At 30.1% G+C, this 16,304-nt stretch overlaps 3 protein-coding genes across 5 annotated transcripts; 2 read left to right on the top strand and 1 right to left on the bottom strand.

The window, feature by feature from the left end:
• Positions 1-8,197, top strand: Sf3b1 (splicing factor 3B subunit 1). Of its 2 annotated transcripts, XM_076304227.1 has the most exons (19): positions 1-241; positions 507-685; positions 767-853; positions 936-1,062; positions 3,150-3,229; positions 3,318-3,485; positions 3,569-3,785; positions 3,856-4,260; positions 4,334-4,797; positions 4,878-5,235; positions 5,310-5,602; positions 5,679-5,804; positions 5,882-6,103; positions 6,171-6,353; positions 6,439-6,627; positions 6,713-6,888; positions 6,964-7,236; positions 7,326-7,542; positions 7,739-8,197. In XM_076304227.1, exons 1-19 carry the CDS (start codon positions 214-216, stop codon positions 7,895-7,897), a joined length of 3,951 nt encoding a protein of 1,316 aa, XP_076160342.1. In that variant the 5' UTR covers positions 1-213; the 3' UTR covers positions 7,898-8,197. The 2 variants fall into 2 exon arrangements, with proteins under 2 accessions (XP_076160342.1, XP_076160346.1); XM_076304231.1 differs by lacking the exons at positions 1-241; positions 507-685; positions 767-853; positions 936-1,062 and adding exons at positions 2,119-2,490; positions 2,759-2,827 and having other exon boundaries at positions 7,739-8,195.
• A 1,194-nt stretch (positions 8,198-9,391) lies between these two features.
• On the bottom strand, positions 9,392-14,024 carry LOC143143339 (actin-binding protein IPP). Of its 2 annotated transcripts, none has more exons than XM_076304473.1 (8): positions 13,889-14,024; positions 13,476-13,735; positions 12,650-13,178; positions 12,331-12,496; positions 11,892-12,238; positions 11,372-11,718; positions 11,082-11,302; positions 9,392-11,010 (listed from the first exon to the last, which is right to left on the bottom strand). In XM_076304473.1, the coding sequence occupies exons 2-8, from the start codon at positions 13,543-13,545 to the stop codon at positions 10,774-10,776; spliced, it is 1,917 nt and encodes a 638-aa protein (XP_076160588.1). In that variant the 5' UTR covers positions 13,546-13,735; positions 13,889-14,024; the 3' UTR covers positions 9,392-10,773. The 2 variants fall into 2 exon arrangements, with proteins under 2 accessions (XP_076160588.1, XP_076160589.1); XM_076304474.1 differs by lacking the exon at positions 13,889-14,024 and adding an exon at positions 13,736-13,750 and having other exon boundaries at positions 13,476-13,633.
• On the top strand, positions 13,991-16,268 carry LOC143143340 (protein CNPPD1). The gene is made up of 5 exons (XM_076304475.1): positions 13,991-14,360; positions 14,436-14,532; positions 14,850-15,055; positions 15,147-15,275; positions 15,367-16,268. Exons 1-5 carry the CDS (start codon positions 14,316-14,318, stop codon positions 16,102-16,104), a joined length of 1,215 nt encoding a protein of 404 aa, XP_076160590.1. The 5' UTR covers positions 13,991-14,315; the 3' UTR covers positions 16,105-16,268.
• Positions 16,269-16,304: the final 36 nt, after the last annotated feature.

Here is a 16,304-nt window from a genome sequence, read left to right as displayed (position 1 = left end):
ATCTTATGTTATCAATGTAAAGATCGGTAAAGCACGGAATTTAGTCCACTGCTATTACTTTCACATTTAATTGAATGTTATCGTTGACGTGCATGGGCAATGCTTATGTGATGATATAAAGATAATACTTGTCCTCAAATACCAAAAATAAAGTCAGGTAAAAGTCTGACGAAAATCTCGAGAGTAACCTACTGTTAGGTTTCAACGCTCGTGATGGATTCCATTCCCAGAACGCACGAAGGTTTGTTATGGATTAAATACTTTGTCTGTTTGAAAAGAAAATTATGTATTATGTTAAAATGCTAAATATAATTATAATTCTTCCTTTAATGCATTTATCGTGCATACTCCAAACCTTTAATATTTAGCAGTCCTTATCTAAAAAGTTTGCTAACACAACAAAATATTCTTAAGTGAATTCATTGTTTTATCAGTCATTCGTTTATACACTATTAACCCTATGAACATTTAACAAATCGTAATTATTTATATCTAATACTTTGTAGATATTGAAGCACAAATAAGAGAAATACAATCGAAAAAAAAAGAGATTCAAAATGCATCGGCAGAAAAGGATCAAGTAGGTTTAGGAAAAACTGGTTTTTATGATCAAGATATTTATGATGGAAGTAATAACAAATACGAAGGCTATGTCACATCAATTGCAGCTAATGATGAAATTGAGGTAATTTCTTTTTGTTCATATTTTTAATTTCTATTTAAACATAACAGTACGAATATTAATATATTGGTTTAATTCTTTAAGGATGAAGATTATGAGCCCACTACATTTAGTACTAATAAGAGACCAGGTTACAATGCACCAGCAGCATTGCTTAATGATGTTGCACAAGTGAGAAACTTAAGAGAAAATATATTATTATTAATGTTATCAATAACATTAAAGTTAGTAACAAGTGTGTTGTATTGTTCAGAGTGAAAAAGACTACGATCCATTTGCTGACAGACGACGACCCACCATAGCAGATAGGGAAGATGAATATAGACAAAAAAGGCGCCGAATGATTATATCTCCTGAGCGCGTTGATCCCTTTGCAGAAGGTTGGTATTTTTTCCTTCTAAGTTAAAAATTATAAAACCAACACAGGTAATTAGATATTAAGTGTGTTTGCATATTATTATTCTTGTTGGTATTTTGAAGCAATATAATGAACTATTTCAATCACTACTATTAACTCTTTTTATATAAACATAATAAATTTTACAATTTTATATTGTAATATTTATTTTGAAATATATATACAATTTTTTATTGAAATTATCAAATGTCGTATATAATTACTTAATAATTATATTGCAACAAAATGTACGCACAATAAAGCTTTTATCACTACAGTTTGTAAGAAAATAAATTCGTATTAAATATACTACAACATATTGCAAAGAAAAAGTCAGCCTGGTTTTAGTATAATAGAACTTAAATTTTGTGCATAAATATTTCATGCGCAAATATATTACTTGTTTTCTAAAAATAGTAATACAACATAATAAAGGATAATGTATGTTTTAAAACTAAATTGAGTTGACTTTTTCATATCAGATAATAATACTACATACACGACCAAAAAACAGTATCACATGAAAATTTTAATAGTTAAATGACAATATCATTTAATTATTCTTTTCTATAATTCACTATTATTTTTTATGGATTCTTCTTTCTAATGTAAAATTTAAAGTCTTGTCAAATAAGCAAGATTATAAGTGTAAAATAAAAAACGATTCAATTTTGTTTATTTAGTAAGGTTATATTTTCTTAATCTTCTCAATAATTTGTAAATAGACACTTAGTATGAAGGTTTTATTCAAAATTATTTACAGTATGGTTTAATTCAAATATCATGCATTGCATCTTTGACATCTTTAATTATTTGAATGCTTTCATAAAATCAAAGCCTCTCCACATTGACCTATATAAAATTGTATGTTACTTAAATAAGCATATGTATATATTCAGGGAAAATATTAAATATGTCAATACTACAGCAAATACAGAAACTATTTTTAATGTGTAAAAATTCTAGATTAAATAATTTATGTAATTAATATTTAATTTCTTTATAAATATTTAATTAATTCATATATTTCGATACTGCTGTAGTATTACTGGCTACAATAACTGAGGAAGAAATATAATGACCTACATGACTTTATTAATTTTAATTCCAATGAGGTTTTTAAAGGTGATTCTTAAATGAACTAAACTGTACATCATATTTTATTGTATGAATTTCATTTTATATATACAAAAGAATCACTTTGTACATTACCTCAGTTGTTAGTAGTTAATAGATTTAAGATTTCTTTGCACTCAGATTGTGGAAGCAATGTGAAGTAGAAAAAACTGGCTTGAGTGAAGAGAGTGAATGTGATTCTTTCAAATACATACTAATGTATACATTTTTTTCCAATCTTAGTGACGGTCTGCACATTTGGAATCATCTGCTTACCGAGGATACTATGTCGAAGGTTAAGCGAGATTGAATTGTCACAGCATTACAGTCGCGTCCTATAAATGATACAATGAGACTTTTTACATCACACTTTAAGTTTATGTATTTTCGCTCATCTCTTCTTTACTAGACATTTTTATTTAATACTTTAATTCAAACCTATACATATATGTCAGTAAATTCTCATTGTATCATACATCTTTCGTGAGAAAGTAAATATTGAAAAATAGTATGAGTGGTTGGTGTGCAAATATTATTAATAACAAGAATGAGTTGATTTTTAGATGGCTAAAGTATTTTTCGATGTGGAAGACTTGAGCAGGACAGTGCTCCCTATGGCACCAAACTTTCACGTACGTATGCTATATGCCATCTACTGTTGCAGCTCTCTCAAATCCGTTGTGCAATTAATGTGATATCTTACTTACGACTTGACCTTTTACCTGCCTCTCTAAAACTGCTTTATTATCATTTAATTTGATGATATATGCAACGTGGAAATGAGAGTGAATTCAGTAGTTTACTTAGAATATATACAAATATTCTAAGGGCATTTTAATAATAAATATTATAATAAAATGACTAGGTATGTTCAGAAGTTTTTGAAAGTTTGAGCATTTTTTGAACAATTATCTAATAGTTACGCTTTGCGTGACTTTTGATTCTTGATTACAGGTGGTAAGACTCCCGACATCGGTTCTAGGACGTACACTGAGATTATGCGGGAGCAATTATTGAAAGGAGAAGAAACTGAGGTATATTCAATCGTTGATTAAGTTTTCTTGTTACTTTTTGTAGATATAATAAAAATATTTATAAAATTATTTTTCTATTTATTTGCAGTTAAGAAAGAAACTAGCAGAAAAAGCCAAAGAGGGAACTTTGAAAGCAAACGGTGAACCCAAGCCTGCACCTAAGAAAAGAGGTCGTTGGGATCAAACAGATGATGCTCCAACACCTAAAAAGTTAACCGGTGCTACTGCAACACCTACATCTTGGGATAATGCGGATGTAAGTAAAGGAATATGCTTGCTATTATTTTTGAAACACAAAAATCAATTGGATGTAATTACTTATTTTTAAAATCCTACTAGGTAACGCCAGCTGCAATCAGATGGGATGAAACACCTGGCCATGGCAAAGGTGGAGAAACTCCTGGTGCGACACCAGGTGTAAGTACAAGAATGTGGGATGCTACTCCAGGACATGCAACACCTGGTGCAGCTACTCCTGGTAGAGAAACCCCATCTCATGAAAAAACTGTTTCAAGTCGTAGAAATCGTTGGGATGAAACACCAAAAACTGAACGCGGTGAGTTTATATTTTAATTTCGTTAAATAATAATATCGATAAAATTAATAATGCCAAATACAAAAAATAGAGACACCCGGTCACAGTAGCGGTTGGGCTGAAACTCCAAGAACTGATCGGGTTGCGGGCGACTTAATTCAAGAAACACCAACACCATCTGCTAGCAAACGTCGAAGTCGATGGGATGAAACACCTTCAAACCAGACTCCTGGATCTATGACCCCACAAACTCCAGCAACTCCTCTTACAACACCCCATCAGACTTCTATTTTAACACCTAGTGGAGTGACACCAACAGGACCTAAAGCTATGGGACTGGCTACTCCAACACCTGGACATTTAATGTCAATGACACCAGAACAGCTTCAAGCATATCGTTGGGAACGGGAAATCGATGAGCGAAATAGACCACTTTCAGATGATGAATTAGATGCTTTGTTCCCACCTGGATATAAAGTTCTGCAGCCACCTGCGGGTAAATATTAAAAACAATGTACACTTTAAAGTTATTATAACAAAGTATTTAATTATATATTTTTTTGTTACAGGGTATATTCCAATTCGTACGCCTGCAAGGAAACTCACTGCTACACCAACACCAATTGCGGGTACACCGCAGGGATTTTTCATCCAAACTGAAGATAAAACAGCAAAATTTGTAGACAATCAACCGAAAGGAAATTTGCCTTTTATGAAGCCAGAGGACGCACAATATTTTGATAAATTGTTAGTTGATGTTGACGAAGAAACGCTTAGCCCTGAAGAACAAAAAGAAAGAAAAATCATGAAGTTACTTTTGAAAATTAAAAATGGTACACCGCCAATGAGGAAAGCAGCTCTGAGACAAATTACTGATAAAGCGAGAGAATTTGGCGCTGGGCCATTATTTAATCAGATACTTCCCCTCCTTATGTCTCCCACGTTAGAAGATCAAGAACGTCATCTTCTTGTGAAAGTCATCGATCGCATACTTTATAAACTCGATGATTTAGTCAGGCCTTATGTACATAAGGTAAGTTTGCAAGTTTTATGTAATATTTTGGATGTCTTCTTTTAACATTAATAAATATAAAAATAGAACTTATGTTTTAGATTTTGGTCGTCATTGAACCTTTACTTATTGATGAAGATTACTATGCTCGTGTAGAAGGTAGAGAAATTATTTCTAATCTAGCAAAAGCAGCAGGTTTGGCAACAATGATCTCTACAATGAGACCGGATATCGATAATATTGACGAATACGTGCGTAACACAACAGCAAGAGCATTTGCTGTTGTTGCATCAGCATTAGGCATTCCTTCTTTGCTTCCGTTTCTCAAAGCTGTGTGTCGTAGTAAAAAATCATGGCAAGCTCGTCATACAGGCATTAAAATTGTACAACAAATTGCTATTCTCATGGGATGCGCTATATTACCGCATCTAAAGAGTTTAGTTGAAATTATAGAACATGGTAATTAAATTATGACAGATTATTAAATTATTGTGTTTTCGATTAAAAAATAAAAAACATTAATTTATTTACAGGTCTGGTGGATGAACAACAGAAAGTTCGTACTATTACTGCTTTAGCTATTGCTGCCTTGGCTGAAGCAGCAACGCCGTATGGTATAGAAAGTTTTGATTCTGTTCTTAAACCACTTTGGAAAGGTATTCGCACACACAGAGGAAAAGGTCTTGCTGCATTCTTGAAAGCAATTGGTTATTTAATTCCTCTTATGGATGCCGAATACGCCAATTACTATACTCGTGAAGTAATGTTGATTCTTATACGCGAATTTCAGTCTCCTGACGAAGAAATGAAAAAGATTGTTTTGAAAGTAAGCACCTTAAGCAACAATAATATTAATATCAAAAATGTCATTGGACTTGAAGTAATGTAAGTGTATATAACAGGTAGTGAAACAATGTTGCGGAACAGATGGTGTAGAAGCGCAATACATCAAAGATGAAATTCTTCCACATTTCTTCAAACACTTCTGGAATCATCGAATGGCTTTAGATCGCAGAAATTATAGACAGGTTCGTATTCTATGCATACATAAATGTATAAATGAGGGTTAGAAAGACTATATACCTAATAAATTATAATTCTATAGCTCGTAGACACAACAGTAGAAATCGCGAACAAAGTTGGTGCATCAGAAATTATAAACCGCGTGGTGGATGATTTGAAGGATGAAAATGAACAATATAGAAAAATGGTTATGGAAACTATAGAAAAAATCATGGGTAATTTAGGAGCTGCAGATGTTGACTCTCGTTTAGAAGAACAGCTTATAGATGGTATTTTATATGCTTTCCAGGAGCAAACGACAGAGGTTTGTAGTATTTAATTTATTCTAAATTAAATTTATCATATACTATAATGATTTAATTTTATTAAAGGATGTTGTAATGCTAAATGGTTTTGGTACTATTGTGAACACACTAGGAAAAAGGGTAAAGGCATATCTTCCACAAATATGTGGTACAATATTATGGAGATTAAATAATAAATCTGCAAAAGTGAGGCAACAAGCTGCTGATTTAATTTCACGAATTGCTGTTGTTATGAAAACCTGTCAAGAGGTAAACTTTTTATTTTTATTGACTTCATTATATGAAGTATTTTCTATTGCAAAATAATAATAAAGTACTTTTATTGCATCAACAGGAAAAACTAATGGGTCATTTAGGTGTTGTTCTTTATGAATATTTAGGTGAAGAATACCCTGAAGTATTAGGGAGTATTTTAGGCGCATTGAAAGCTATTGTTAATGTCATAGGAATGACAAAAATGACTCCACCTATTAAAGACTTATTACCACGACTTACTCCTATATTGAAAAATAGACATGAAAAGGTCAGCATCATTTATATAAAAACACATACCTATATAATTCATGCGTTAAAAGTATATTTTTTAAACCAAAATTTGTATCTTTTAGGTACAAGAAAATTGTATTGATCTCGTAGGTAGAATCGCAGACAGAGGTCCTGAATATGTATCTGCTAGAGAATGGATGAGAATATGTTTTGAACTTTTGGAATTACTTAAAGCTCATAAGAAAGCAATTAGAAGGGCTACAGTAAATACCTTTGGTTACATCGCAAAAGCGATAGGGTGAGCACATACTTAAATACATTTATATATGCACCATTCTTCAATAATCTAATTTGGCAAATTGTTTTTACACAGACCCCACGATGTGTTAGCAACACTCTTGAATAATCTAAAAGTACAAGAACGACAAAATCGTGTATGCACTACAGTAGCTATAGCTATTGTTGCTGAAACCTGCAGTCCATTTACAGTACTTCCTGCATTGATGAACGAATACAGAGTACCAGAATTGAATGTGCAGAATGGTGTTTTAAAGTCTTTGTCTTTCTTATTTGAATACATTGGAGAAATGGGGAAAGATTACATTTATGCTGTTAGTCCGTTATTGGAGGATGCACTTATGGACAGGTAAAAATATATTTAAAAAAATATCTTTCTTTTTACGGAAAATTATAACCCACGATTGATTATAATTATTCTTGTTATTATTATTGTAGGGATTTAGTACATAGACAAACTGCATGCGCTGCCATTAAACATATGGCATTAGGTGTTTATGGGTTCGGTTGCGAAGATGCACTGATACATTTATTGAATCATGTGTGGCCAAATGTTTTTGAAACTTCACCACACTTAGTTCAAGCATTTATGGATGCTGTGGATGGCTTACGTGTCGCTCTTGGACCAATTAAAATATTACAATACACCTTACAGGTATATAATTTATATGTATAATTATGTAGACACACTTTATTTTTCAGTATTGTGAGTTAAAAACAATTTTTAGCTATATTATTATTGAGCTCCGAATTAGGTGATTGAGGTTCAGTGAATTTGTCCAAATTCTTGAAGAATTTTTTAACTCAAACAATCGGAACATTATTTAGTAATAGCATTTTTTAAATTGCAGGGATTATTCCATCCGGCACGAAAAGTACGTGATGTATACTGGAAAATTTATAATTCTCTTTATATAGGTGGACAGGATGCTCTTGTAGCTGGTTATCCTCGAATTATGAATGATCCAAAGAATCAGTATATTAGATATGAACTAGACTATGTTTTGTAATAGTTTAAGTATATGCAAAAGATGTGTACCATACATTTATATAATCTTCACAAAAATTAGCATTATTCGCTTATTATTGTTTACAAAACCTGCTAAATAGTTGTACGTAACATGACACATAAGGTAGCCACTGCAATGAATTGTGTGGGTATTTATTTCTTGGACTTCTTTAAACAAGTTATACATAAATCTCGTTCAACTAAAAATTTATTCTAATTAAAAAGACTTGCCCAATGAATGTGTCAGTCCTTATATTAATAAAAAATTTCATATCATAAAAGATATTGAATTTATTCTGTAATATTTTTTTAACTTCTGTTTAGTTATTCCCTTATAATTGATTAATATATTAGTAAAACGAAAATATAATTACTTTAATCTTACAGAAAATATTATACTTTCTCAGTTTGATTTTAACAAAAGCATTATATGTACGCGGGAATGAAACGAATTGCATTTTTTGTGAAAACCTATAATACAATCAAAATACCATTAGTTCTTTTCTTTAATAATCTATTTTCAAAATTTGATTATTAAACAACTAAATAAGATTAGTGGTAATATATTTCCAAAAATTTATTTTTAATTCTTCAAGACAGAGTTTCATATTTAATAGCGCATAATGTGTAAAACATCCACGCACTGAACTTATATATGTATATTACAATTATTAATTATCATTTGGAGAATACAGTCATGTTTGTTTTACATATCTCTTTTATGAAACATTTATATATTTATTGATCGTAGCAATTTTTGTATAAAAATTGTATGAGAAATGTCTGCATCTCCAAATAGACTGTTTGAAAAACTGACATAAAGCACATATGCATAGTTATATAAACGCATACATATTACTGCGTTTATAATTCATAACGTCTCTCAATTATTTATGAATTTAATGCAATTCCTTTAGTTTCGGTCCTGACATGTATATAATATGGGCTACTCTCATGCATACTTTCAAACTGAAAATCAAACAAAATAAAAAATTCAAGATAATATTATTAAAACATTTCAATTATATGCCAAAGCCTACCTAATAGCACTGTTCATAACGTATATGTATACATACATATTTGTAAAAGATAATAATAAAAAATATATCTCTTACTAATATGATAAAAAAATTAAATTAAACAGAATTTTTTTGAAATATTTCATTAAATAAAGATCATAGACAACTACTAAGTGGGAATATATAATTAAAATTAAGTATCTGTATATTTATAAAAATATATCATAATGTAAATTAATTTACGTTTTTTGGGGAATTAAAGCTAATAATTCAAATATATTTAAATATAACAAAATATATAACGAATTTATGACACGCTTTAACCATTTTCTTTAGCGTATACTCTTATTTTGAAGTAGTACATTTTTATTATATTTCTTGTAAAGCATGTAAATAATATTTTACGTTTCTTTAAATGACAATATGTTTATAACGACAAAATTTAAGGTTTATATAAAAAAAAATAACCAAATAAAAACATAATACAGGCTGTTCTATTAATTATTCCATAGTAATATATCGTTTTATATAAATCATTTGTTACAAAAAGATACTTTGGTATAAGAAGTACATGAAGTTGTTACTTGGTATAATAGATTTTGTTACTACAATGAAAACGTAATAAGCAGCTGATTACAGAATCACATTGATACAATATGTATGTACACTTTGTAAAAATGTATTTCAAACTAAGTACTTGTTATGAGGAGCAACCTTTGCTAACTTTCCAAAAACATACTTTCCACTTATTTATATTTATTCTATGATTTCAAAATTCTTAATCTTAGAATTTAAAAATGAAGTTTCTGAACATTATAGTATATAAAAGGGAGTTTTACAATTTTAATTCCAACATAGCACCAGACACACTTTTAAAAACTGAAATTTAACTGCAATAATACTTTTCTATAAAACCTATTAATATAAAATATAATTGCGTAACTTATAAATACTACATGTGATTCCATAAAACATGATTTCACAATGTGAGAAACACTTTTGTCAAGTTTAAAAAAAAAACAGTTAAAGAGATAATATCATTATAGTATTAAGTATTTGTTACTCCTTACACCGGTAAAAAATAATAAGTAATAAAATATACGTGCACAGTTATAGCAGAAAATATTAATTAAAAAAAAAAATTGATAAATATCACAAGCACGCGTAATTGTAATATACAATTCTCAACGAAAGCTAGATATATCTCACTTGCATTCTTTCCATTAAGAAACGGCTTTTTACACAAGCTACATAGAAATATATTTTCTATGTATCTCGTTGCAGTGTAATCCAATTTACAATAGAATCTTGTATTCTCAATAACTTTGGTAAATGACTATAGAATGTGAAGGCTGTCAGTCATTACTACAACTAATAAAATTTGTTATGCTAATAAGTGTTTAAAACATTTGAAAGTAGTAATTTACTAGTTTCATTAATAAGTAGACATAATGAACTTCATTTCAAAATTAGTACACATAATTTAATATCAAGGGTACAGAAAATAACACTGTACTATTCTTATAGTGAAACATATCTCTTCTTTCTCAAATCCTGTTGCATTTTATATTAATTAAAAAAGAAAAATGCTGTTGATGTTTGAATTGTTTACAATCGTGATCTATAAAAAAATACATTCTAGCTTATATGCATTTAATCATGTTTGTATATACGACATAAAAGACGATAGTCAAAAAACGTATGTTTCTCGTTTGATATTATATTTACGACTAAGCAATTTTAAATAGATGCTCGAATATCATTTTGGAATGCGAAAAGAAACGCATGTGGATATAATGATATAAAATATGCTCAACACATTTTGCGTAAATTTCTTAATGTCGAAAAGACATTTCAATCAAAAAGGTGCAACAATTGCCGCTGCTTCACCCCTACTTGTCGGCAATGAAGCACATTCGTGCCATTTATTTGAACGAGGATCGTAACATTCAACTGTGGAAATTGTGATTTGCATTCGATAAAAATTAATTTCCTGAGATTGATCACCCCCTATAACATAAAGTCGACTATCGGCTGCTGCAACTGCAGGATATGATCTGCCTATATTCATAGATGCAACAGTACTCCATTTATTCTAGAACATAACAAACAAAAAGCATAAAAAATCTAAATATAAATGATTAGTTATATTAGAAAATAAGTTACCTTTTCAAAGGAATATCGTTCAACGGATGTTAATACCTCCTGATTTTTATTAGTACCACCGACAACATAAATGTATCCGTCGAGAATGGTGATTCCCATTTGTGAACGTGGTGTGAGCATTGAAGCTAAATGAGTCCATTCTCTAGTCACTGGATTATAACTCATTACGTCTTGACGATGTCTACTCTCTTGTGTGCATCCACCCACTACATATATTAATCCTAAACAAGTTATAAATATTTTTATTAAGTTTGAAACATTGTAATATTAAAATATTTAAATTAACCTACCTTCATAGGCAACTACTCCCATACTAAACCGAGGTTCTGGGAGTTGTCCATCAAGTGTCCAAGAATTAGTTATTGGATCATATATTTCTATTGATCCACCAAAATCTTTGCCTACCCAACCACCAAATGCATATAAGCTATTATCCAAGGCACAAAGTCCAAATTCACACCTAGGTTCTTCCATACAGGCTATTGATGTCCATACATTATCACGTGGGTCGTAACATTCACAATTGGCAATAATGCACGATTCAAGTTCTCCACCAACAACATAAACTTTACCATCTAGTAATGCTACACCTGGTAATATGCGTCCTATTCCAATTGGTGCTACTTCACTCCATTCACTATAAAAACAATCGTAGTATTACTTAAAAATTTGTAAAAACTGTAACGTATTATTTGTATTGCTGTTGCATTAGTGAATGTAACTAAAATAAAGTGTGTAAATTTATACTATTTAACACTTCATACATACAAAGTTAATACAATATAAATATAAAATCGAAAGCAATTATACCCTGTAAATGTGTCATATTTCTCAATTGTTTCATAAGTGCTTTCAGCTGCTCTACCCCAACTGTCTGCTGAATGTTCACGCCTTGATCCACCAATTACTAAAATATTTTTCTTGGCACAAAGTCTAGGTTGTGCATGAAGGGGCACAAGACATCCTTTATTTGATATTAAATCTTTTTGTATAGATCTTAATGCAACAATAAGACTTGCATCTTTACATTCCAAAATAATGTGTTCCAATCTTGCTAATGAACACAGTCGTAACCGTACATGACGTAATATGTCAAATACGTAACATCTTCTTGTTGGTATATCATGGACAATCCAATTATATGCAGCTTGGAAGACCTGGCAAAGTAAAAAATCAAAAATAAAATAATACTCAATTGAATTATTGAGCTAAAATGTAGAACTCTTTAAAGAATAATAAAAGTACAAACCTGGAATTCAGTATCAATATGAATATAATCACTACTGAGAAAATGAACAAGATGTTCTTTCTGTAGATCCAAGAATTCTTCTTCTTGAGATACTTGAGGAAAGTTGACTTGTATAAAGTGTAGGGCACTTTCCAAAAGATCTAATCTGTTATGTGCTTCTGCAAATCTGTTTCACATAAATATGTATGAAGATATTTCTATATAAATTATTTAATTATTAAATTATACATATATGTGTGTGTGTGTGTGTGTGTGTGTGTGTGTGTGTGAATTCCTTGCTTCTCAAACTCAATTGCTTCTTCAAACTTATTGATCTCACCTATAAATCCCAAGAGCATTTGAGTAGTGAAGTTGCTGTTTTAAATAGGTAATGCAACCAGATACCACTTCATCTAACTCTAGCATATCAGCAGCTGCAAATAATTCTTGAACATTGTCCTGGGTAATATCGACATTTCCAGTATAAATGAAATCCACCAGGAGAGAAAGAATATTAGTTGATACCGAATGAATTTCTACTAACTCCTGCTGCTCTTCAACGAGACCACCAGTGAACATAGCATTAAAATATGCACTCCCTGCTGCCAAAACTGATCTATGTGCTCTAATGACACTACCTCCAGCAACCAAACCCACATCGCTAAACTGATTTTTTAATCTTTGGGTATTCAAATTCCTTAATACTTTGGGAGCATATTGCCCCACAGCATAAACAATATTCGAAACATCAGATGATTGTTTTACAACTTGCGTCGCAAAACCCATATTATTACAGTTATGGCCATTCTTTATTGGTGGCACTGCGCCATCCGCCATGAAACCATCAAGTTGTCCTTTATCTGCAGTTCCTAATAAATAAACTATCACTTTCACTATGCACAATATTATACTTATTACAGTATTTTATAGAAATAACAATTTTCAATTTTGTATAACTGTGAACAGTTATATGATAATTTTATATTGAATGTGTTAATATTGAAGTTAATTTACAGCAAAATGTAATATTCTTATTTTTCAAATCTAACAATCAGAAACTTGAACGTTTGTTAATTCGATACACTGTATGTATATAATAGCCATATTGGCTAGAAAAAGTAAACGAATGGCTTGATTAATTAAAAACTAAAATAAAGAATACTTACGACATATGCGCGAAAGCACCTTATAGACGCTATGAAACGATTTTGTATTATTTTTCCCTTTTAAACGCATCACTACCACCACATTTTCACGTGATTTGTTATTGCCTGACACTACTTTCCGTTCGGTACATTCCTTTTTTGATCCTGCCAATTAGTCACTAATTCGGTAATAAGAAATGTGACATATGTCAAATAACCTGTTTAGTGTATGAAAGTAGCTACAAGAGAATTGCTAATAAATATGTATTCTCGCACCACACCTAAAAAATAATTGATGAGTTTCTACTTGTGAATTGCGCGTTAAAAATACTTTCACTAAATGTGAAGCTACGTATTTCTCTTGAAACTTAAAAAGAAAAACTAAACTCTTTCTTGTTTTTATGTATTTAAATTAAATCTTTCTGTTCACTCACTCTACTCGTTCGATTTTGGTAATTCAATTATGAGTTCATTGCCTTGCAGTTATGCCAACAATGGAAATATATACGATTGCAAAGTAAATATGGTTCAAGTGAAAGTACAATAACTTTTACATTCTTATTTGGCTTTTTTTTCACACGAATATAATTTTTCCATCATTTGAATTAACGAATAAATATTATAATGTTCTTTGAGTCAGCTGATTCTTATTTGTAGTGGTACGAATGATATTCTACTTTTAGCCCTATTCATTATGCACAGCGAACATAAATCATCACGTTCTTCTTAAATCAAGATTTTATACCCTCTTACTTCATATACAATACTTTAAGAATATTTAAATTGTTCGTTGCTTCTATTTTTCAACGTACACACTTGAAATTACGCAGAGAAATTGTTTAATTTCATCAGTATTTTAATATGACGAATATTTCAAGAAGGAGAAAAGCCCCAGCAAAACTTAAGGTAAAGCAGCTGTTTATCGTGTTTTTAAAGAAAACAAGAGAGTTTTCCTTTTTTCATTTGTACATCTAATTACAGAGCATGGGTAATCATGACAAGTTTTTAAATCGTATAACGAAATCACTCTACTATTCAAAATTACCGATGACTGATTGCCTCAGTTTGCCTGTTACTGGTTAGTATATAGACCTTTTTAAGTTTTTTATCTGTATCTATTTTATACTCAGTCATTAATGCAATTATAAAAGGAAAGTATGCTGTTTTAATTATATATTCTCATGTGTAAATAAAAGGAAAATATTAATTGCAAAAACGTTTACTTTTGAAAATAATTTATATTTTCATGTAGCATTTAAATTGTTACATTTTATTTGTTTTATATGAAATATGTTATACTTCAGTGAGTTTTATCATTTAACCATTTAATAATATTACATAATTGATTAAATACTTTCTATTGTACCTGATTATGTAATTAAAATTTATTCTTAGAATTGGCAGCGGAACTTTTCACTGAAGTAAAGAGTGGTCACACACTAGAACGACTAGATGTGGAAGAAGCAAGTAGAATTTCTAGAAATGCATGTGTTTCACCATGTTGTCTGGTCTTGGCTTTATTATATTTAGAAAGACTAAAAGATTGTAATCCAGAATATTTGCAACGAGTGGCACCTTCTGAACTATTTCTTGTTTCTTTGGTATCGTATTGATTTTATTCATTCAGTTTAACATTTATATTACTTTAAGAAAGATATTGTTAATTAAAGCATAATATTCTCCATTTTATAGATGGTGGCAAGTAAATTTTTAAATGATGAAGGAGAAGAAGATGAAGTTTTCAATACTGAATGGGCACAATCTGGTGATTTAAGTGTATCACATATGAATCAATTAGAAAAAGATTTTCTCAATGCTATTGTAAGTAAACTACATTGTTATGTTCTATTTTGTAATAAGTTACTAATACTTTCTATTGATTTATAAATCTAATTATCTACAAATTATTTAGGATTGGACTGTTTTTGTTCACAATCAAGATTTTTGGGAAAGACTACAAAGACTAGAAAAAGATATAGCTTATAAAGAAGCACAAAAAAGAGGCTGGTTTTCATATACAGAATTAAGTTGTCTAATGAATTCAATGCAATTAATAACTGTGGCACATGCTGTAATAAATGTATCATCTATTTGTTTGGCAACATATATTGCAGGAATAGTCACTCTCTTGGGCTCTGCTTTAGTTGCTAGCTATTTTCCAGGAACAGTACTTAGCCCAAGACAAACAACAAGTTCTTTAGATGTTACAAAAATAGATTTGAATTCAATAATGGATGTTCCACCAACAGCTATTGAAAATCTGTCAGAAAATGTTTTAACAACAGATTTTATGCCTATTTTATTGAGTTGTAATCAAACTCAACATGGTTGTGAAAATATTGAGAAGAAAGAAATTGTAGATGAGCACTGGAAATGGTGGTTAAATTCTATTATGATCTGGTTACCAGAATATTCAGGCTTAGAGTCAAAAGAGACATTATATTCAATAAATGATGAAATTGAATACACAGATACATTAATAACTACTAAGTTTGTACTTGATACTACTACCTTAATACAAGATGCAGATGAATTTATAATGGATATGAATTGGAAGCAAATCCTGGGTATAGATTTAAATCTTCATTTGCATGATTGGAGATATTATGCAAATTATGTTACAAAAATAACTCTTGGTCATCAGCACTAATAATTAAATATTTAAATTTTTTAAAATCAATATAGTGTAAAAGTCTTCATTAGAAGGATTTATAAAAAAAGAAGTATATATTTTTGGTACTAACTTGTAAACTCACAAATAATTTCTATACTAACAAAGTAATTTTTTCAATAAATGTAAAGTACATAAAAGTCTATTATACTTTTAATTATTGCAACCTTCAAAATATA

Source organism: Ptiloglossa arizonensis, chromosome 2 (assembly GCF_051014685.1).
Source record: "Ptiloglossa arizonensis isolate GNS036 chromosome 2, iyPtiAriz1_principal, whole genome shotgun sequence".
NCBI lineage: Eukaryota > Metazoa > Arthropoda > Insecta > Hymenoptera > Colletidae > Ptiloglossa > Ptiloglossa arizonensis.
Note: the sequence above shows the minus strand (reverse complement) of the source record. Positions and strands in the feature narration are given on the sequence as shown.

Coding starts and splice junctions, on each gene's coding strand:
- LOC143143340 (XM_076304475.1), top strand. CDS start 14,316: ATGACGAATATTTCAAGAAGGAGAAAAGCCCCAGCAAAACTTAAG. Junction 14,361..14,435: donor AAGCCCCAGCAAAACTTAAG/GTAAAGCAGCTG, acceptor ATCTAATTACAG/AGCATGGGTAATCATGACAA. Junction 15,276..15,366: donor AAGATTTTCTCAATGCTATT/GTAAGTAAACTA, acceptor CAAATTATTTAG/GATTGGACTGTTTTTGTTCA.
- LOC143143339 (XM_076304473.1), bottom strand. CDS start 13,545: ATGCGTTTAAAAGGGAAAAATAATACAAAATCGTTTCATAGCGTCTAT. Junction 12,239..12,330: donor ATATTGATACTGAATTCCAG/GTTTGTACTTTT, acceptor TTACTTTGCCAG/GTCTTCCAAGCTGCATATAA. Junction 11,719..11,891: donor AAATATGACACATTTACAGG/GTATAATTGCTT, acceptor TTGTTTTTATAG/TGAATGGAGTGAAGTAGCAC.
- Sf3b1 (XM_076304227.1), top strand. CDS start 214: ATGGATTCCATTCCCAGAACGCACGAAG. Junction 6,354..6,438: donor TTATGAAAACCTGTCAAGAG/GTAAACTTTTTA, acceptor TTGCATCAACAG/GAAAAACTAATGGGTCATTT. Junction 7,543..7,738: donor TATTACAATACACCTTACAG/GTATATAATTTA, acceptor TTTAAATTGCAG/GGATTATTCCATCCGGCACG.